We start from the raw sequence: 23,165 nt of genomic DNA on the forward strand, positions 1-23,165 counted from the left end.
CTGTGAGAGATCGACATATATCTAATATCATGCACTGTGGGAGATGTGGCATATATCTTATATCATGCGCTGTGGGGGATGAACACGTGACACATCATACCATGCACTGTGAAAGATTGACATATATCTCATATCATGCACCGTGGGAGATGTGACATATATCTCATATTATGCACTGTGAGAGATCGACATATATCTAATATCATGCACTGTGGGAGATGTGACATATATCTCGTATCATGCACTGTGAGGGATTGACATATATCTCATATCATGCACTGTCGGGGATCTGACATATATCTTATATCATGCACTGTGGGAGATGTGACATATGTCACATATCATGCACTGTGGGAGATGTGACATATATCTCATATTATGCACAGTGAGAGATGTGGCATATATCTTATATCATGCACTGTGGGGGATGAACAAGTGACCCATATCATACCATGCTCTGTCGGAGATGTGACATATATATCATATCAAATCCTTTGGGAAATGTGACATATAGCTCATATCATGCACTGTGGGAGGTGAACAGGTGGCGTGTGTCTGATATCAGGTATTGTCGGAGATGTGACATATATCTCATATCATGCTTTGTGGGAGATGAACACGTGACACATATCATATCATGCACTGTGGGAGATGTAACGTATATCTCATAGCATGCACTGTGGGAAATGTGACATATATCTCATATCATGCACTGTGGGAGATGTAACGTATATCTCATATCATGCACTGTGGGAGATGTGGTATATATCTTTTGTCATGCACTGTGGGAGATGACACGTGACACATATCATACCATGCACTGTGGGAGATGAACACGTGACACATATCTCATATCATGCTATGTCGGAGATGTGACATGTATCTCATACCATGCACTGTGGGGGATGAAACATATATCTCATATCATGCACTGTGGGAGATGTAACATATATCTCATATCATGCACTGTGCGAGATGTGACATATATCTCATATCATGCACTGTGGGAGATGTGACATATATCTCATATCATGCACTGTGGGAGATGCGGCATATATCTTATATCATATACTGGGGGGGGTGGGGGGGGGGGGGGGGGGGGGGGGAGTGAACACGTGACCCATATCATACCATGCACTGTGAGAGATTGACATATGTCTCATATCATGCACTGTGGGAGATGTGACATATATCTCATATCATGCACTGTGGGGGATGAAACATATATCTCATATCATGCACTGTGGGAGGTGAACAGGTGACGTGTGTCTGATATCAGGTATTGTGGGAGATGTGACACATATCTCATATCATGCTTTGTGGGAGATGAACACGTGACACATATCATATCATGCACTGTGGGAGATGTGACATATATCTCATATCATGCACTGTGGGAGATTAACATTTATTACTTGCCCGTGAAGAGATCACCCGTTTAATAAACATATAGCTTTATTACACATTGTGTAATACCAAAACGCGTGCTTATGTACTCTCGGAACACGTTTCACGAACAAATATTGAAAGCTCTCAACATCGCTTGGCTTATTCAACGACATTGCGTGTGGAGTTGATAGATCACTGAGAGGAGCTTATGCACACTCGATGACCCCAGCAACCTTGTTGCTAGGCTGACGTCACATGGCATTGTTTCGCCGATGGATCTTGCATCAAAATTCCACAAATTACGTCATCGGGTATTGTGACGTTATTGAAAACTTTGAGTTGCAAGGCCCGTTCCACAAGACGATCGTATTGTAGCGCAACGACAGTCGTTGGTCTAAGTTAAAGTATGTGAGATGCAAAAGTCTTAGCCCTACGCTAATTTTGTGAATTCTAAAGGTAGACCCGTTGCATGGTATGAAATTCATACGTTTCAACTTTTGACGTGTTTGAAGTATTATTCTGTTAAAGTCAATTGGACTATGTCGTGGATCATGTAGGTGTCAGCCTATTCATACTCAACAGTATAATTCAAAAAACGTTATAAATTGCAAGTAATAAATAAAATACTTAACTCGCTCCCGTGTAAAACCAATTTTATGAAACTCGTGAATAGTTGTGGTATCTGACTCGCTTTCGCTCGTCAGATACCACAACTATTCACTCGTTTCATAAAATTGGTATTACACGGGAGCTCGTTTAGTATTCTATATATATCTCATAGCATTCACTGTGGGAAATGTGACATATATCTCATATCATGCACTGTAGGAGATGTAACATATATCTCATATCATGAACTGTGGGAGATTAACATATATCTCATATCATGAACTGTGGGAAATGTGACATATATCTCATATCATGCACTGTAGGAGATGTAACATATATCTCATATCATGAACTGTGGGAGATTAACATATATCTCATATCATGAACTGTGGGAAATGTGACATATATCTCATATCATGCACTGTAGGAGATGTAACATATATCTCATATCATGAACTGTGGGAGATTAACATATATCTCATATCATGAACTGTGGGAAATGTGACATATATCTCATATCATGCACTGTAGGAGATGTAACATATGTCTCATACCATGCACTGTGGGAGATTAACATATATCTCATATCATGAACTGTGGGAAATGTGACATATATCTCATATCATGCACTGTAGGAGATGTAACATATGTCTCATACCATGCACTGTGGGAGATGTAACATATATCTCATATCATGCACTGTGGGAGATGTAACATAGATCTCATATCATGCACTGTCGGGGATCTGACATATATCTTATATCATGCACTGTGGGGGATGTGACATATATCTCATATCATGCACTGTGGGAGATGTAACGTATATCCCATATCATGCACTGTGGGAGATGTGGTATATATCTTTTGTCATGCAATGTGGGAGATGACACGTGACACATATCTCATATCATGCACTGAAGGAGATGTGACATGTATCTCATACCATGCACTGTGGGAGATGAACACGTGACACGTATCTCGTAGTGATTCCGGGATGTGGGGCATGGTTTCAGAGGCGGCTGAATGGGTCGGGTGGTCAGGCGAGCTGACTTGGTTAAATGGTGGTATCCCGATCGATGCTCATAATATCAATCACTTGATTTTCTGTTGCAGACAGTAGTTTATACAGGCCGACGTTACTTAGCTGGAATACTTGGGCGTTTAACAACAAACAAAACAATTCCAATGTCGTATGAGTATTTATTACCAGAATCCTACTGACTGAAATTAACAATTTCTCATGTGGTGGAAGCACGATAAAAATTACACATGAACAATTTACCAACAAATATTACTCAATACTTATAAAATCATAAACAATAAAATAAAATCAATATCTATTTAACTTTTACTCGAGTTGTGTGTTGAAGTGAAGACTAGTGCTATGACGATCGTATCGCCCATGCTTACGATAGTCGTAGCGCTAACAACAAAAGTGGACTTCGGTTCCAGTAGAGCTACTCATAACCCATCCCATCTAGATAATCGCATCTAACATTATTCCTGTTGATATCGATAACTGGATCCGGCTCGGTAAACCTTATGTTTTTGGTAGCTCCGTTGGCAACGGAACGGAATTTCAACCACATCGGCAGATCTTTGGATCTTAGCCTGAACGGCGATTGTTCTGGGAGATCGCGCCAGTGGGCATTGGGGGTTCCGTAGATACCAAAGCTAAGCCAATAGGTGATCATCTGCTCTGACACCTTCTCGTCTGCTGGGGTTGTTTGGAAGCCGAGTCGGGCAGGGGCTCGGAATAGGAAGGGGACGTCCGCCAGGTGGCAGACCCTGTCCACACAGTCCACGGAATCCCCCCAGAACTCTCGGAAGGGTACAGGCTGGTCAAAGATGAACCACCAGGCCGGGGCATGCTCTCGGATCTTCTGAGCCACGTATCTCGCAGAGCACAAAAATAACCTGTCGGTCATGAAGTTGACCAGGTTCTCGCGGTTGTCATCAGCGGCCGGGGGATACTGGTCAGCCACGATTTGTGTGAAATCATTAGGTTGGAAGTAGCTCATGGCGGCCCAGTAATCCGTCTCGTTCACGGCAGTGGTGTAATAATCATAAATGCTTCCTACGGATTCTTCAGAGGTGGACCCGATCATGACCTCCTTGCTGCTAAGGGTCACGGTCTCGAACTGTTCTACGAGGCTTCCTTTGATCTCATCGCCGTCAATGACCGGACCCCAGGACTCCAGTGATAAGTATGGGTTGGTGGAAATGTAGATGGATGTTCCTTGCCAGGCGGTCAGCATCTCATCTGCTGTTTTCGACTTGTAGCACGACATGTCCCCTTGGGTGCAGCCGAGATTTTGTGAGAAGAGGTAGTCCTGATATGCTCCCTCTGCCGGAGTTTTGAAAGAGATCCCGAAAGGGGCGCTGTGCATGATCGCCCGACTGAAAAGGTTGTCAGCTTTGCCGGAAGTGAGATGAATTGCCACGGACTGCGCACCTGCACTGTCCCCAAAGATCGTCACCTATAAACACAAAACAATGAAAAAGGAAACATGCGAAAGATTGCAGTTACGTTTAAAAACATCGGTTATTACGAAGCCTAACACTGGTTTATACACGTTTCTAAACGCGTTTGACCCGTGAAGATTCCGGGGTAGAATAGGTCTTCAGCAACCCATACTTGCCGTAAAAGGTGACTATGCTTGTCGTAAAAGGCCACTAACGGGATCGGGTGGTCAGGCTCGCTGACTTGGTTGAAGCATTCCATCGATTCCAATTGCGTGGATCGATGCTCATGATCTGGTCAAGTCAAAGTCAAAGATGTTTATTGTATCAAAGGCCATCGGCCCATATACAAGTTCAGATAAATACAGTGGGTGAGAATTTACAGATTGGGAGATACAACAAAAATTATATAAATATAACATTCATTTAACAATCGGTGATAATCATGAGGACTTTCTAGGGTGAGGTAATTAAAATTATGAATTTCCACTCAACATGTTATTTCGTAGTTCCATCCCATGTTTTACAAATAAAGACAGTTTAAACATTACATCGGCATCATTCGATGACAAAATAGAAACAAAAGGTATTCTACTTGTCTTAGATAAGAAACATTCTGGTATATATTTAGTACGTAATTCTGCATAATAAGGACATTCAAAGGTAAAATGTATTTCGTCTTCTATTGCAGAGTTACAGAATGGACAAATTCTTTGTATTCTTTCAAGTGATATATTCCGTCCATAGTTAATCATAAGTTTTGACAAGCCAAGTCTGTATTTAATATATCCATTTCTTAGGTGACTATTTGTTAAAACTGATAGATATTTTTCTGGCTCTAATAGAGTCTTAAATGTTCTGTACAAATCATAACGTGAACTATTTTCCAAGTTGCATTGCCACCCTTGATAGAACATATTTATTGCTATTTTACGAAAATCATTTAGAAATAAATGTTGATCACCAACAGATTGGTTAAGCCATATATACCCATATCCATGTGAGAATAATAGTGTCCTAATATGCGATACCCATGTAACCTTACCGATACTATCTAAATGAAAGAGCATGTTATAAGCTTTTTTCGGAAGCCGATGTTCTGGCATACGGATGATATTAAACCAATATTTTAAACACTTTATTTGTGAATTAATGTAAAGTGGGTATCTTCCACATTCTCCATATATCATATTATTTGGTGTTGCTATTCCAACGCGAAGAAACTTTTTACATGCCAGTAGGTGAATTCTTTCTAAACATTCATATCTTCGGTAACCCCACACTTCAGATCCATACAATAAAATTGGCTGTATTTGAGTATCAAATAATTTGAAAAATACTTTTGGAGTAATAACTCCAAGTTTATGTGAAACAGACATTATATTAAGTAAAGCTCGTTTCCCTCGCAGTGATAAGTCAGATACACATTTGTTCATATTTAGTGTTGAATTAAACATTATGCCGAGATACTTATAACCATTAACTACATTAATTTGTTGTCCATTTAAGTACCATCTTTCCCTAAAATTTAAAGGACCCCCTTTTCTGAATACTATAATTTCTGTCTTATCTAAATTTACAGATAAATTCCATTCCTTAGTATATTTATCTAATACATTCAACTGATTCTGTAGACCAATAACAGTGTCAGATAGTAAAATAACATCATCGGCAAAAAGGAGCATAAGAAGTTCAAGGATGTCAGGATACATCTGTATACCATGCTTGCCGTTACTTGAGATTTCATAATATAATTCGCTTATGAAAAACGAAAATAACAGAGGACTCAGTATACATCCCTGACGTAAACCAGATGGGCAATCGATAAAATCAGTAACACCATAATCACTACGTACACATGACTTGATATTTGAATACATTGATTGTATTATATTAAACATCTTCCCTTGTAGTCCAGCTTTTCTTAAACGACACCATAATTTATAACGATCAACTGTATCAAATGCCTTTTTAAAATCAATAAAAGCAACGTAAACCTTGTGTTTACGACGTGTTAGACATTTTTGAATTGCAGCATATAATGTAAAAATATGATCTACGGTTGAATAATTTTTTCTAAAACCAGCTTGAACTTCCGGTATCTTATCTCATGATAATGGTCCAGACTCGATTATTTACAGACCGCCGTCATATAGCTGGAATATTGCTGAGTGCGGCGTAAAGCAACAAACCAACCAAACCAAGTTGAACTGGTCGTGACGCCACCGTTCTGCGCACACTGAACTTCTCGTATATAGACTCTAACGTGGACATTACACAGCGAAAAAATCAGAAATAAAATCCGCCAAAACAGATTACACGGGTTTTTAAAAGCCATCATTACGGTGAAAATTATGTGGATCACTGAAAACACAGTGAATGTCTCAAGACACTCAGTAGGTTTACATGTCGCCGTCTGCCTATGGCACAACTGAATATACATACCTTTTCTGGATTTCCGCCAAAAGCAATGATGTTGTCCTGGACCCACTGCAATGCCACACGTTGGTCCTTGATACCATAGTTACCGGAATAAACAGTTTGGCCGTCGCTTTGAGCCAGAAATCCAAATGGACCTGTTCATGCAAAGTGTCAAATCAGAAATAACTGTTTATGGCAGAATATTCTCGAAAATAGTAATTATGCTTCAGACTGTTCCCCCAAAATAAAATTGCTTAAATAAGATATAACCATTGTTGCAAGATGTAACTGAAAAAGTACCCTGTCTTCATACAAAATACCGCCCCCCTCCAACGAATATCCAATGGTCGGTCCCTAACGAGTGTGGAAGCCTTTCAATAGTTCCTTTGTAAGAAATAATATCCTTCTTCATGCTGAAACGAGCAATATTTCAACTCTGTCTTTCTATCAGTGTTTGTGTGTATATGTGTGTGTGCGTCATTTTGTGTCTCAATGTATGACTCCATTACGCCCTTCTCTCTCTCTCTCTCCCTCACTCTCTCTCCCCTCCCCCTCTCTCTCCCTCACTCTCTCTCTCCCCCTCCCTCTCTCTCTCTCTCCCTCACTCTCTCTCCCCCCTCCCCCTCTCTTTCCCTCACTCTCTCTCTCCCCCTCCCTCTCTCTCTCTCCCTCACTCTCTCTCCCCCTCCCTCTCTCTCTTTCTCCCTCCCTCCTTCCCTCTCTTTCCCTCACTCTCTCTCTCCCCCTCCCTCTCTCCCCCCTCCCTCTCACTCTCTCTCCCCCTCCCCCTCTCTTTCCCTCACTCTCTCTCTCCCCCTCCCTCTCTCTCCCCCCTCCCCCTCTCTTTCCCTCACTCTCTCTCTCCCCCTCCCTCTCTCCTCCCTATCTCTCCCCCCTCCCCCTCTTTCCCTCACTCTCTCTCTCCCCCTCCCTCTCTCCTCCCTATCTCTCCCCCCTCCCCCTCTCTTTCCCTCACTCTCTCTCTCCCCCTCCCCCTCTCTCTCTCTCCCTCACTCTCCCCCTCCCTCTCTCTCTCTCCCTCACTCTCTCTCCCCCCTCCCCCGCTCTTTCCCTCACTCTCTCTCTCCCCCTCCCTCTCTCTCTTTCTCCCTCCCTCCTTCCCTCTCTCTCCCTCCCTCTCTCTCCCTCCCTCTCTTTCCCCCTCCCCCATCTCTCTTTCTCCGTCCCTCCTTCCCTCTCTCTCCCTCCCTCTCTCTCTCCCTTCCTCCCTCTCTCTCTCCCTCACTCACTCTCACTCTCTCTCCCTCCACCTCTCTCTCTCTCTCTCTGTTGTCGTGGTTTCTTACCCAGACGGTAATTCATGCTGACGAAGATGACATCCCCTCTGGAGACGATGACCTCGCCGTCATACAGAACACTTCCGCCGCTGAAGTACTCGAAGTTGCCGCCATGTATCCACACCATCACAGGGAGGCTGGCGGAAGTAGGGTTCAAAGGTCGGAACACGTTCAGAAACAGACAGTCTTCAGAAACCTGTTGATGAGAATTCTCGGGTCAATTAACTACATCCACCGTTTTGCTTGAAATGAAAGAACTATACAGGATACATAATTATGAATATATAAAAAAATCACGTCATGTCACCAAATTCTGATTTTCTCATCGGATGACCAACCTTACGTTTTCAAGACTGGAATAAATAATTTCGGCAACCACGGTCAAAGGTCAAAGGTTCCATCGATACAAATAGGCGTTACAGTACAGACACGTCTTTGTAACGATTGGATTTCAAGAAAATTGGCTCAGGCTTGGAAGCAACGGTTTAGTGCTAGTATTTGTAAGACTCGTACAGGTACGCATAATACGCCTCTCCAATTAACACCAGTGCCCAAACAAACGTCTATTAAGAAATACCGTACTTCACATAGCTAAACGATCATTGTTGATACGGACTGCCTCCGTGGTCTAGTGGTAGAGCGTCCGCCCGGAGAGCGGAAGGTCCGGGGTTCGATCCCCGGCCGCGTCATACCAAAAGACGTTAAAAGATGGTACTTGTTGTTACCTGTCTGCTCGGCATAAAGGGGCTAAAACAAGGACTGGTCGGCTCAGAGTCACTTTATACTGTGTCTGAGTGGGGTATTCATGTTAAACTGCGGCATGGTATCTCAGTGAGCTAGCACTTTAAATCGGCATTAGTCAGGACTAGTACAAGCAGCCACACACACACGTGCATGCACGTCGCTATATAAGTGCAATAATCTTGGACGCGACGTTGAACCCAATTTCACCTCACCTCATCATTGTTGATATTGGCTCTGCAAAATGCTGTCCAGTAGTAAATGTAAGTTCTTGCAGTCATTAATTCTATTAAATACAATGTCTCAGTGTTACACACATCAAAGAATTTGTACCAAGTACCCATCCTCGACAATACAGGGTGTTATATCTCCATTCTATTACAATAAATACCCTGGACCCAGTCATTGCCCTAGTTTCGTTCGGGGCCCAAATTAAGCGCCACAACACTGAAATAAGACGTCCAATCAAATGACAGCAGTGAGCGAGGGGAACATTGTGCTATGACAGCGATAAGAGAGATAGGGATGGTGACGTCACTTCACCATTGTCCAATGAATCCAGAGTATTTATCCAAATGGAACGGACTTATAATACACTGGATTAGCGTCGATGCCAAACACCGGCGTGTGGATCATAGCCCCACCATTAGTCTGTCTTACAGACCCTGATACAAATATACATCAAATACAGCCCATGCAAGTCTATAATGTTTGGCAAGTCTAGATTACTGCAGTATCTGAAAATGAAGAGAGTCACTGGGCTCCCTTTTATTATATTTTTATTAAGACAACTGAACAACTGTTTTTTTCTGTACGATATGTTCATTTCAGAGACTACATTCTTTAAGTGGCATTTTGAAGTTGGTGTGATGAAGTAAGACAAGTTCTATAGATGAACAACTTCTTTATTACAATTAGTGCGACGTGTCGGTGTAGATCCTAACACCTTTATCAAGCAAGTGATGGATAGTGCTAAACAACATAGGTATATATACTTATTAACATCAATGTTTATACAGTAAATTGATTGATGGACACAGAGAGCTGATTAAGATAATTTGAAGCCAGTGAATGACTAATGGGACAGGGTAAACAACCACGGAAGCTGATTGGGATGACAAGAGACTAGATGTTAGTCCACCCCACCATAAACGCTACCTACCTCATCCTGACAAATGAACGCCGAGTCCTCGGGGCAGTACTGGAAGCATGCCGGTCCGACCGTGGTGCCGTTCAGAACGCCCGTCCATGTTGAAGGGGCCGGGTCGGCGAACCTGGAACATGTCACGTGACCTTGTAACCTCGACTTCCGGTCTCTCAATACTGTGTATCATATGACCTTATTTTACTCCCTCGTTAAACGGGTAAACTTTTTGAGGCCAAAATGCAGAATTCTCTATTATTGATGTATACAACTAAATTTGTATTTTCATATCGACCTGTGAAGGTTAATTTGTTATAAAAAACACCCATTAACCCATAACATGACAATCTTATCGTTACCCGTCAGTGTAATATGCTTCGGTGAACTCTGTTGTCCTGTCATGGTGTTACATTGGACAGTCTTCATCTTCCGGTAGACACAAGGTATATCTCCGTACCAACATATTCGGAGTTATGAAAAACTTGCGGGCAAGTGAAAGCATATACTAGTAATGTGATGTTTTAATAAAATTTGCCACAATTGTTTGATCAAATATGTAGTTACAGTACTAGGCTTACAACAGTCATTGTATGCCCCCCGTCCGTCTCACTCACTCCCCCCTCTCCCGTCCGTCTCATTCACTACCCCCCCCCCCCCACCCCCCCCCCCCACCCCCCCCACCCCACCCCCCACCCCCACCCCCCCTCCACCCCACCCCCGTCTCTCTGGTGGCCCAGTCGTCTCAGGCGATTCGCTGTGCAGAGTTGCGTCCCTTGGGCACGCCAGAAACCTTTGATTGTGGGTTCGAATCCCGGTTTGGCCCGATTATGTTTCTAGGTTTGTCAGCACAATACCCGTGCTTGTGGGTTTCACCGAAGTGGTAAACGTCTGAGACCTGCATCACTTCGGGCTTTCCTTATATAGAGCGTGTGTGCATCTCTCTCTCTCTCTCTCTCTCTCTCTCTCTCTCTCTCTCTCTCTCTCTCTCTCTCTCTCTCTCCCTCTCTCTCTCTCTATCTCTCACCTGTCGGCAGTAGCATATTTTATACCAAGGAACTTCTCGCAGCGGTTTGTCTGAACCCCCTCCACGTCCCCCAAGTTAGTTGTGACGACGACAGAAGCGGCAAGACTACAGATGCACTGCAGTATCAGTACCGTAACTAGACACGACAACGACCCCATTGCAACGATCACATACAATGTTTAATGAATGAGGACGTTGTATGCTTATATAGCCAACTGGCCAGTGCGATGCCATTTAATTAACTCCCTTTACGACTGGGACTCTGATATCATCGTCATATAATGGACATTAGAACATTGAGATTAAATGACAAGACGTGTAACATTTGTGAGACTAATTCATATTCATCGTGATAAAATGATTTAGTGGTAATAACAGGTATCACATGACCCCAACATTGTCCTATGCCTGTAGTATACGAGAAAATGATGTCAGGCGTAATACATGCATGGTGTGGGATTGATGAACAGATGGTCTGCGAATGGTCTGCTAAGTAGAACATTACAATGATAATTATTGGGCCACATACAAATAATAATTGACCTTGTTGATCATCAACAACAACAACAACATCAACAACAACAACAACAACAACAACAACAATAATAATATTGTTGTTATTATTATTATTTCATATATTATTATTATAACTACTACTACTACTACTACTACTACTTCGTATCTAATTCGATTTCCCAACAACAACAATAATATTGTTGTTGTTGTTGTTTTTATTATTATTATTATCATTATTATTATTATATTATTATTATTATTATTATTATTACTACTACTACTACTACTACTACTACTACTACTACTACTACTACTACTACTACTACTACTACTACTACGTATTTATTTCGATTTCCCAAACACTCCAACCTAGATTCAGAACTTTACAAAACGAAAACATTACTTTTTCTTATTTGGAACATCACGAATAGCAATGCTTGACAACAGAAGGGTTGCATTAAATGCGTAACTTTGAAAAGGAAGTGATGAAATGCAATGTATCTTCTGGTTTGGGCATGTGGCCTTTATACTCATACACACACCTGCACATATGTTGTCTCGTTGAGTGTCTGAGTGATGGGTGAGTGAGTGAGTGAGTTTGGTTTTTACGCCGCTTTTAGCAATATTCCAGCAATATCACGGCGGGGGACACCAGAAATGGGCTTCACACATTGTACCCATGTCGGGAATGGAACCCGGGTCTTCGGCGTGACGAGCGAACGCTTTAACCACTAGGCTACCCGACCGCCCCTGAGTGATGGGTGTGTGGTGGCAAGTGCTATATTTGAAATTATTAAAAAAAAACAATTTAGAAAAGCTCAAATCTTGAGAGCAAAAGTAACGCGTGTGTTCGTGTTTTCGAGGCTATTTTACACAATGCATAATAAAACAGTTTCAGTTCGGAGAGACACCTGTGACCGGGTATATCTGTTGCGGTTATTGGTCTGTAATATACAATGTCATGTATATATCCGTGTAATCAACAACATCAAATATCTACATGGCGATACAGATCTTCAGCGTGTCATTTGTCGACCTTTTCTGGCTTTGATTTTGTGTCGGTTATATTCCAACCATCAGGCTTATCTCTGTGATGAAACTGTCGTATAGGCCAAACAGGTTTCCGATATCATGCTGACACGCCGTGATATAACTGGAATACTGATCACTCACTCACTTACTCACTCACGCATGCATGCATGGTTGTGTGTTATAGCAATCTGCATGGCTCTTGTGTTTCTAATTCTGTCAATTTGCGTTTTTTCTAAGGTGGCATTTATGCGTTATATTTCGGGTACTGCATCAAGTTATCCTTGATGAACACTGGTGAACGCATCCCTTGTCAGAAAAGTGGTAACCTCGTGTGACTCAGGTCACTCGAAGTTTGATAGTCGAAAGTACGTAGTTCATAAAGATTTTAATAATCCATCCCTTTTTGTGTTGATAAATCAAACTGGTTCCACTATTTGTTCACGCAGCAGTATTAATCCTTTTAGCTGCTCGAGTTTTTTTTCTAGCAGAAGCCCAGTCAATTGATAAACGAACGGTTGCTGATCAACACACGCCGTGCCAGAACGGCCCCGTATTTACTGGTGAAAACTGACCTCAGGTAAAGAAATTAAATATTATGTATTTAACCACTTCTCAAATCAAACATTAGTGAAATATTATAGCTGATGATTAGATTGTTGTTGGTTTGTTGTTGAACGCCTCACTCAGCAATACTCCAGCTATATGACGGCGGTCTGTAAATAATCGAGTCTGGACCAGACAATCCAGTGATTGATATCATGAGCATCGATCCACGCAATTGAGATCGATGACATGCATCAACCAAGTCAGCGAGCCTGACCACCCGATCCCGTTAGTCGCCTTTTACGACAAGCATAGTCACCTTTTACGGCAAGCATGGGTTGCTGAAGACCTATTCTATCCCGGAATGATGATGATTAGATGAATAAATTATGTAACAAACTCGACTTCACATCTACATAGATAACATACAAATCAAATAAAACAAATAATGTGTTGCCTTATTGCGCTGGTCGATGTCACTGATTTCGTATTGTTGTAGAGAGAGGCTAGGGTGGCCCGATCTTAAAAGGAGCCGCGATTCGCTGTGCAGAGTTGCGTCCCTTGGGCACGCCAGAAACCTATGATTGTGGGTTCGAATCCCGGTTCGCCCCGATTATGTTTCTAGGTTTGTCAGCACCATACCCATGCACGCGGGTTTCACCAAAGTGGTAAACGTCTAAGGCCTGCATCACTTCGGGCTTTCCTCCCACATTAAGCTGACACGCCGTGATATAACTGGAATACTGTTAAAAGCGGCGTTAAACCCAACTCACTCACTCACCTCTTATTTCTGTCTTCAGCGTTAATGATCAAATACTCAATCTGTGAAGTTATTATTGTTGACTTATTAATTTATAAGAATTGGGTTCAATATTATTTTACCTTTACTTGGGTATAAAAGCACAAAAAACATCCTGGCGTGCACACTGGGTAAATGTGTGTAGCTTCATATACAAAAAAAAATGAAATAGTCAGATACTTCAGTTGTGTCATATCTCCCGAGGTAAGGGAGGTAACTGACTATGAAACTCCAGTTTCCGCGTTTCCTCGTGAGATATGCATCAGATACGAGGGGTGGCTCAACGGGTCCAGTCATATTGTTTCCTCTTGGGGAAACAGATTACCTAGTACACAGAATTAGAAGATAAACATTCTGTGTTTTCAATGTGGAGCTAATTTACCTGTGAATTTTACCGCGGTTAATTGAATTTGGAACCGAGCGAGCAGCGCGAGGTTTCAAATGTTAAATTTACCATGACTAAATAAAACGCGAACCCTTTGGCTGAGTGAAGCGACATGGGTCCAGTGTTTTGAGTGGGTTGTCGATCTGAATTATAGAATCATCCACAACAGCCTTGAAACAAAATATGGCGCTGTATATGCTCAAGCAGTTTGTTTACACCGTAATACTTCACTCGAAGATATGACAGGCTTTGAAAACATTTAAGCACGGTAAATGTGTCAGCTAACATAAGCTGGGCCCCGTCTCTAATATCACCCCCATGCCATAAGCTGGTTCCCGGCTCCCTATGCGCGTCGTCATTGGCGCCAATGACGACGCGCATAGGGAGCCGGGAACCAGCTTATGGCATGGGGGTGATATTAGAGACGGGGCCCAGCTTACTCCCAACGACAACCAAGCAAGCATTGCCAAACTTTCGTTCTCCACCGCAAGCCACCATTATGACGTCATATCGGTCACTGTGGCGCAATAGATATGAAGTCACAGTCGTATATAGAAAAGAGCCAAATTCCGAAACTTAAATACATTCTCTTTGTAGATTTCTATCGTGTTTTCTGCACGAAATGTATTGCCACACAACCTTTGGATACGTGTTTACAGTCGGATTAACACGTACTTCGAGTGTAATCCGTGAACAGGTTTGCACAACTCGTTAAGTCAGGCTACCTCGATATTACTTTTAATCTTTGGTCACGGAAAACGTTATTAATGGGGTACACGAATATACAAGTGTTAATTTGTATACGTGACTGCTGTTTGTTCACAATTCTTTCTGCAAAGACGAAATTCTTTTCGAAGAAATGTCTACGTTACGTCTGTCTATAACGTTCTAGTTGAATATATATACTTATATTATGGAACCTGTGAAGATCCGGGGTAGAATAGTTCTTCGGGAACCCATGCTTGCCGTAAAAGGTGACTATGCTTGTCGTAAAAGGTGACTATGCTTGTCGTAAAAGGTGACTATGCTTGCCGTAAAAGGTGACTATGCTTGTCGTAAAAGGCGGCTAACGGGATCGGGTGGTCAGGCGGCTCGCTGACTTTGTTGATGCATGTCATCGATTCCAGTTGCGTGGGTCGATGCTCATAATATTAATCACTGGATTGTCTGGTCCAGACTCGATTATTTACAGACCGCCGTCATATAGCTGGAATATTGCTGAAGGCGTTCAACAACAAACCAACCAACAACCAACCAAACTGGGATGTGTGACAAAATGTAAGTTTGTTCCAAGTATCTTTCATTGAAGTTGCACGCGTTTCTCAGTCGTTCAAGACACCACAATTCGCTTTGTTCCATTATCGTGGGTTCGAATTCCCAATTCGCTCTTAATATTACTATTAATTATTATTATCTCGGGTTTCAACGTACGTTTACAGACCGCCGTCATATAGCTGGAATATTCTTTTTCAGGAATCATAGGCATCCATACATTCGAGGATTGAATTTATTAGATCCACTCATATAGATAGGTTTTAGTCTTTAACACTGCATAGAATGCTGTATGTCTATCAATTATACAACATACTTCTCCGTCCATTCTCTGACTCGTCATTTGTTACACCGTGTCTTCGCTGGATTGTATATATATAGTAAAATATAGTAATAATTAAGTAAGTGGAGTAAGATTAAACAAAGTTTTAATAGGCTAGCGCTTTCAACTCGTACCACGTACGAGTCTCATCAGGCCATAACTGAATAACGGACATGAAGTAGTAACATATAGCCTATTAAAACTGTGTTCAATCTTACCCCACTTATTTAATTATTACTATATTGTGCCTGAGAGTTAGAACTTTACTGTGCTTTTTTATATATATATCGGGTGGTCAGGCTCGCTGACTTGGTTGATGCATGTCATCGTACGTATCCCAGCTGCGTAGGTCGATGCTCATGATGTCAATCACTGGTCTAGACTCGATTATTTACAGACCGCCGTCATATAGCTGGAAACAACAAACACACAACAACTTACGTAAAACTATTGATATTGGAACATGTGTTTATCATGTTTATATATACTGAATTTCATTGTATGATACACATACTATACCAATGAACATCCCGGAACATCCCGGTCAGTGTCTTTAAGTAGGTCTCCGAAACAGGGCCCCGTTCCCGAGAGCTAAAGTAGCATAACTCCAATACTTTAACAGAGTGAGTGAGTGAGTGAGTGAGTGAGAGCGTATGGGTGGATGAGTGGATGAGTGAGTGAGTGAGTAAGTTGTTTTTACGTAGCTGTAAGTAATTTTCAAGTCATATTGCGCCGGGGACATCAGAAATGGGCTTCACACATTGTACCCATGTAGGGAATCGAACCCGGGCCTGCGTTAATGGATGAGTTCACCTTTAAATGAATGATTGAGTGAATGTTAATGAATGAATGAGGGAGTGAGAGTGAGTGTGTCAATCACTGACGAGTGAGTGAGTGAGTGAGTGAGTGAGTGAGTGGTTTTTACGTAGCTGTAAGTAATTTTCAAGTAATATTGCGCCGGGAACACCAGAAAAAGGCTTCACACACTGTACCCATGTGGGGAATCGAACCCGGGCCTGCGGTGTGACCAGCGAACGCTTTAACCACTCGACTATCCCACCGCCCTTCTTTAACATAGACTTATGACAATCGTAGCGCTACGATGGCTTTGAGGAACGGAGCTCTGCTCCAACTCCAGGGTGTGATTTTCCTTGTGCAGTTAAATTCCTTGACGTGGTCTACAGATTGAGCGACATGAATACCACTGGAAGCACTCGTAAAATAAACGGGCTGTCTTGTGACTACTTTCCCTTCAGACGCACGTTCCGTGTTAGTTTTAATCCTCCGTCTTTTGGACTCCCGTCACTGATTATTATCCCTGAGATGAGTCTCGCGGGGGAGGTTCGCTTTCCGAAATAAAACTTGACCTGTCCGGCCTCGACACTCAGTCGCTGACCTTCACCTGTGTGGAGTGGAAGGTCACCTGATTTCAAGGTCACCAGAATGTGATATGTTTCTCCGCCATCGAGGAACACGGGTCTTCCTAAATTTGCGCTTGCTATACCGTTTGCGTCCGAAAGCGAACTGGCCAATATGTCAGTTTCTAAAGTGAGTCTTCTATAGTTTCCATGACAACTGACATTCTTGTATACTTTTATGTGATAGTTATGACAAAAAATGTGTTGTCGACCAGACCCGAATATGTTAAATCCATGAAACATCACTTTCTGACTGCACCGCACAAACATATCATCGGTTATCTCCCCTTTCGGTGATTCCCCGAACTTCTTCTGGTCACAACATACGGGCACGACAAATGTCTCGAAGTATGTCACACGTTCCAACAGTGCACGGTCTTCCCTGGTGTGTCGGGAGCTAAAAGGAGACACATCTTCGACGGGGCAAAGGAAATAACTGAGGATTTTCACATGCTCTTCGTTCGTCAGCAGTTTGCTGGGTACAACAGTCTTGACAAAGAACAAGGGATCCATATCGGGAAAAAGAATGTTGAAAAAACCTGAGCCGATGGCCTTTCTCTGGTTTTGGGGGGTCACGTCAAGTCCTTGTCGGACACACTCAGCCCCAGACCAACGGACAGCTGCGTTGAACATGGACTCCGGCTTGACCAGCCGACAGAGGGCGCTGACCACACTATGGAAGCAGCATTGGCAGAGGTCGTCAAGTCCCGGAGACTCGAGGACTGCCTCTCCATTCTTCGCCATCATCACCAACGTCGTCGCGTGGAGGTCCGTCTCGTCAAATCCGTGTGCTTGTTCCAGGACGTCACAGGCGCTGTCCGGAGTCAGGGAACTCTCCAGGAAGTCCAGGGATAAACGCTCCAGACCGCCCACAGCGTATTTCTTGGCCAGGTATAACATTGTTGTCGCATTTTCAGGTGTGAGGTCGGGGATATCCGTGTACAGGTATCTGTAATATCAGGAAGGATACGGTGATGTTATTACTGCTGCGTCTTCTTCTACTACCACTACTACTACTGCTGCTGCTGCAGTTACTACTACTACTGCAGCTGCTGCTACTATAATTGCTACTACCACAATAATTAGCAATTGCTACTACCACCACAACTACATATTACTACTACTACTACTACCGCTGCTACTTCTACTGCTGATGCAGCTACTACTGCTACTACTACTGCTACTACTACTGCTACTACTACTACTACAACTACTGCTGCTTCTGCTATTGCTACAACTGTTGCTGCTGCTCTACTACTACTACTGCTGCTGCCGCCGCTGCCCTACTGCTACTTCTACTGCTGCTGCTACTATAACTTCTACTACCACCACAACAACTACTACTACTACTCCTACCACTGCTACTACTGCTGCTGCTACTACTACAATTGCTACTACAACCACAACAACTACTACTACTACCACCGCTACTACTACTACCACCACAACTACTACTACTACCACTGCTACTACTGCTGCTACTACAACTACAACTACTACTATTAGTAGTACTACTACTACTACTACTACCGGTGCTACTTCTACTGCTTCTGCTATTGCTACTACTACTACTACTACTACTACTACTGTTACAACCTTAACAGCTGCCTCCGAATCAACTACTACTACTACTACTACTACTACTACTATTACTACTACTGCTGCTACTACCACCATTGCCACCACTGCTACTACTACTGCTGCTACTACTACTACTCCCACTTTTTCTGTTAGTCTGTCTTTGTTATGACAAGTTACAGGTGGATCACTTTCCAAAGAAGTATTACGAATATCCGACCAAATACGAAATTAATATTATGTCCACAACTGAATAAACATCTAGCTAGCTATATCTATCAAGCGAATTAACTTCGTAGTACATCATTGTGAGAACAATAACATATATGCACATCACGTCCATTATAATGCGATGGCCAACACAGAAATAAACCGAATTGACAAATACTACTGCCACTTATAATAGGTATTATTTAGATGAAGGTTGTGTTTATCAAAGACTATATTATTGTGAGTGAAGGAGTTTGGTTCAACGCCGTTTTGATCAGTATTTCAATTAAACCAGTGCTCGGGTACTCCCCTTACAGAAAACATTATCTTGGCGAATCTGGGATTCGATCCCACGATCATGCTATGGGACGCAACTTTGCACTGATAGTACTCAAGGGATAGTCAGTGTTTGTGTACCTGGGGCAATGGGTGCAGTGTGGTTTAGCAGTCCCTGCGTTCGCCAAGTCACATCAAACTATCCGGTTCTATCCCAGCTTAGTACAAGTCCCGTCATTCCTACTCATTTGTGGCCCGTGAATATCCGGGGTAGAATAGGTCTTCAGCAACCCATGCTTGCCGTAAAAGGTGACTATGCTTGTCGTAAGAGGCGACTAACGGGATCGGGTGGTCAGGCTCGCTGACTTGGTTGATGCATGTCATCGCATCCCAATTACGTGGATTGATGCTCATGATGTCAATCACTGGATTGTCTGGTCCAGACTCGATAATTTACAGACCGCCGTCATATAGCTGGAATACTGCTTAGTATGGCGTTAAACAACAAACAAACAAACTCAGTTGCTGTGGTCTTATTGTTGAAAGCGACATAAAATCCCCCAGTCACCCTAACACAGCGCACTCACTCTTACCTGTGTCAGCAAAGACCCTTTATCTGCCTATATACATGGTAAGAGAGAGTGAGTGAGGATGGTTTTACGCCGCTTTTAGCAATATTCCAGCAATATCACGGCGGGGGACACCGGAAATGGGCTTCACACATTGTACCCATGTCGGGAATCGAACCCGGGTCGTCGGCGTGACGAGCGAACGCTTTAACCACTCGGCTACCCGACCGCCCATACGTGGTAAGAGAAGATATGAATACACCATAACACTTACTGGATCCAGTCCAGGACTTATGGTGGCACCAGGACTAATGGTGGCAACAGTGCAATTTCCGCAACGAAAACGAGCACGAACAGAAGGACTAGTGCCACAGCTCATGATCACCCATTTCTAGTTGTAATCACGTTGTAATTATTGTCATGTCATGTTAGTGTAAGTACGACCTCTAGCTTGGTGTATATCATCAGTTTTGTTTTGACGAACAAAGTGGGTTTTGTTGACTCGAAGCTAACAGTACTACCTCTGTCCCCGTGTAGTCGGCCATTAATTGATGGCCTCGTATAATCACTGCTTGTCGAGTCACCTCGGTATGTCTGCTCCGCCTGAACACCTCAGAGCCTGCATGTTATCAACTGGCACGTTAAAGAGGTTATTGTTCGGACTTCAGATCGTTACTGAAACGTAATTTCACGAGACTGACCTACATATTTACTGTGCGTAGATCAACTCGTCCACTGCGGACAAAGATGCGATTGTGGATGACGCGTTTTGAGCCCTTGTTGATGAATATTTTGACGGGCTAAAGAAAGTAAACACTTGATAACTGAGTGAGAGTGAGTGCTTAATGTTTCACGCCGCTTTTTGCAATATTCCAGCAATATCACGGCGGGGGACACCAGAAATGGGCTTCACACATTGTACCCATGTCGGGAATCGAACCCAGGTCTTCGGCGTGACGAGTGAACGCTTTAACCACTAGGCTACCCGACCGCACTTGATAATTGGATTTGACAAATACAAACGTTGTCAAAAATTAGCTGTCTGAATACAGTCGCAGAAAAAACTGCAAACTCCAGTTAAAAACCCCAACAACTACGATATCCGTATCAAATACATCACCGTCGAATTTCTTTTTCCATTTTTAGCCACCACAAACATGTGCGTGTACTTGTTTTTTATTATTTATTTTTTTGAATTTGTTGGGTAGCTTAGACATTTGGTAATCGCTAACATGGCTGTGTGGGTATCCTGTAAGAATGAATAACTTTGATTTGTTTTACCTCAAGAAGGCCTCGAAATCTTCACTGCCTACGTCGGGAATACTAATGTCGTCTTTCTCCGCTAGGGGGCCACAAAACATGGCGTTGAAGACGCAGCTTCTGCTGATGAGCACGTAGCGGTGAGCTGTCACAACCTTTTCCTCCTTGCCCACCCGGAACACGACGTCACAACTTTCTGCAGACGTCAACATGTGCATGTTGCATTGAGCGAGGGTGTTGCACGTTTTCCATTTGCTCAAGTAACAGGAAGCCATGATATCATTTGCACGTGGCTTCTGAAAAACACATACTTTAGATTACTTAACCAATTATGTGAGGTGAGGTGAGGTGAGGTGAGGTGAGGTGAGGTAAGGTGAGGTGAAATCAGGTGAGGTGAAATTGCGTTTATCGTCGCGTCCAAGATGATTGCACTTATAATGTATGTGTGTGACTGCTTGTACTAGTGGACTGATGCCGTTTTATAGTGCTAGCCCACTGAGATACCATGCCGCAGTTTAATATGAACACTCCACTCAGACACAGAATACTGACTCCGAGCCGACCAGTCCTTGTTTAAGCCCCTTAATGCAGAGCGCCAGACAGGGTAACAACAAGTTTTTTGGTATGACGCGGCCGGGGATCGAACCCCGGACCTTCCGCTCTCCGGGCGGACGCTCTACCACTAGACCACTTAACCAATTAGGGGCAGTGTGGTAGCCTTGTGGTTAAAGCGATCGCTAGTCACACATGAACCGGGTCCCAATCCCCATATTGGTGTACTGGGTTTGTCCTATTTTTGGTGGACCGCTCCATGATGTCGCTGGAATATGGTCAAAGCTATGGACAACCATACCCACGCAACCAGTCTGCTCCAGTTACGAGTACTACGGGATTCCTGGTATCATTATATAACAGTAAAAGTGAGTGAGTATGGCTTTACGCCGCGTTTAGCAATATGCCAGCAATATCACAGAACACCAGAAATGGGCTTCACGAATTGTACCGTTGTGGGGAATTGAACCCGCGTCTTTGGCGTGACGAGCGAACGCTTTAATCACTAGACTACCCGACCGCCCCCATAGTCGTAAGAGCCCAATACAATGAGAATCGGGTGGTTTGTTTGTTTATTTGTTGTTTAAGACCGAACTCAACAATATTCCAGCTATATGACGGAGGTCTGTAAATAATCGAGTCTGGATCAGACAATCCAGTGATTGCCATAATGAGCATCGATCCACACAATTGGGATACGATGACATTCATCAACCAAGTTAGCGAGCCTGACCCGATCCCGTTAGTCACCTCTAACGACAAGCACAGTCGCCTTTTACGACAAAAACATGGGTTGCTGAAGACGTGGATCTCCACGTGGTAATACTCGAATACGTGTCAACGTGCTCCGACGACATGGAACATTCTTCTTGATATGAACCATTGGTCTACCTGGCCAAGATTATGTACAGACGGCCATCATAGTAAAATTGGTAGTTCGCTGATAATATTCTTTGTCCGAATGAGTACTGATTGAACTGACCCGTGAAGATCCGGGGTAGAATAGGTCGTCAGCAACCCATGGTTGCCGTAAAAGGCGAATATGGCGTTAAACAAACACAAAACAAACAAACACACAAACACACCGATTCAACCTACCTGGCTACACGTTGTGTTTGTTTATACACCTACGAAGCCGTAGGTCTCAAATACATACACGTATTGTTTTACCTACCGGGTTAATCAATAAAGCTTTGCCAACAGAGCAACATCAGTATCGTACGGTATACCTACCCCTTGAAGACACACGCCCGTCAGGTCACTACAGAGCTATGAGGAAAACACAACGCGTAAACAGTTCATATATTGTACATGAAGAAAATGGACGTTTATTTAAGGCGAGTA

General features: G+C 43.0%; 2 protein-coding genes across 3 annotated transcripts; both read right to left on the reverse strand.

Annotated features, from left to right (window-relative positions):
• Positions 1-3,184: 3,184 nt before the first annotated feature.
• Positions 3,185-11,264, reverse strand: LOC124137642 (para-nitrobenzyl esterase-like). The gene is made up of 5 exons (XM_046504039.2): positions 11,090-11,264; positions 10,084-10,195; positions 8,190-8,376; positions 6,907-7,037; positions 3,185-4,478 (listed from the first exon to the last, which is right to left on the reverse strand). Exons 1-5 carry the CDS (start codon positions 11,245-11,247, stop codon positions 3,456-3,458), a joined length of 1,611 nt encoding a protein of 536 aa, XP_046359995.1. The 5' UTR covers positions 11,248-11,264; the 3' UTR covers positions 3,185-3,455.
• A 5,139-nt stretch (positions 11,265-16,403) lies between these two features.
• LOC124137571 (BTB/POZ domain-containing protein 2-like) lies at positions 16,404-23,165 on the reverse strand. 2 transcript variants are annotated; one of them, XM_046503926.2, is made up of 3 exons: positions 23,055-23,165; positions 21,291-21,565; positions 16,404-18,325 (listed from the first exon to the last, which is right to left on the reverse strand). In XM_046503926.2, the coding sequence occupies exons 2-3, from the start codon at positions 21,542-21,544 to the stop codon at positions 17,200-17,202; spliced, it is 1,380 nt and encodes a 459-aa protein (XP_046359882.2). In that variant the 5' UTR covers positions 21,545-21,565; positions 23,055-23,165; the 3' UTR covers positions 16,404-17,199. The 2 variants fall into 2 exon arrangements, with proteins under 2 accessions (XP_046359882.2, XP_046359883.2); XM_046503927.2 differs by having other exon boundaries at positions 22,996-23,144.

Source organism: Haliotis rufescens, unplaced genomic scaffold (assembly GCF_023055435.1).
Source record: "Haliotis rufescens isolate VD_foot unplaced genomic scaffold, xgHalRufe1.0.p SCAF_19, whole genome shotgun sequence".
Taxonomy (NCBI): domain Eukaryota; kingdom Metazoa; phylum Mollusca; class Gastropoda; order Lepetellida; family Haliotidae; genus Haliotis; species Haliotis rufescens.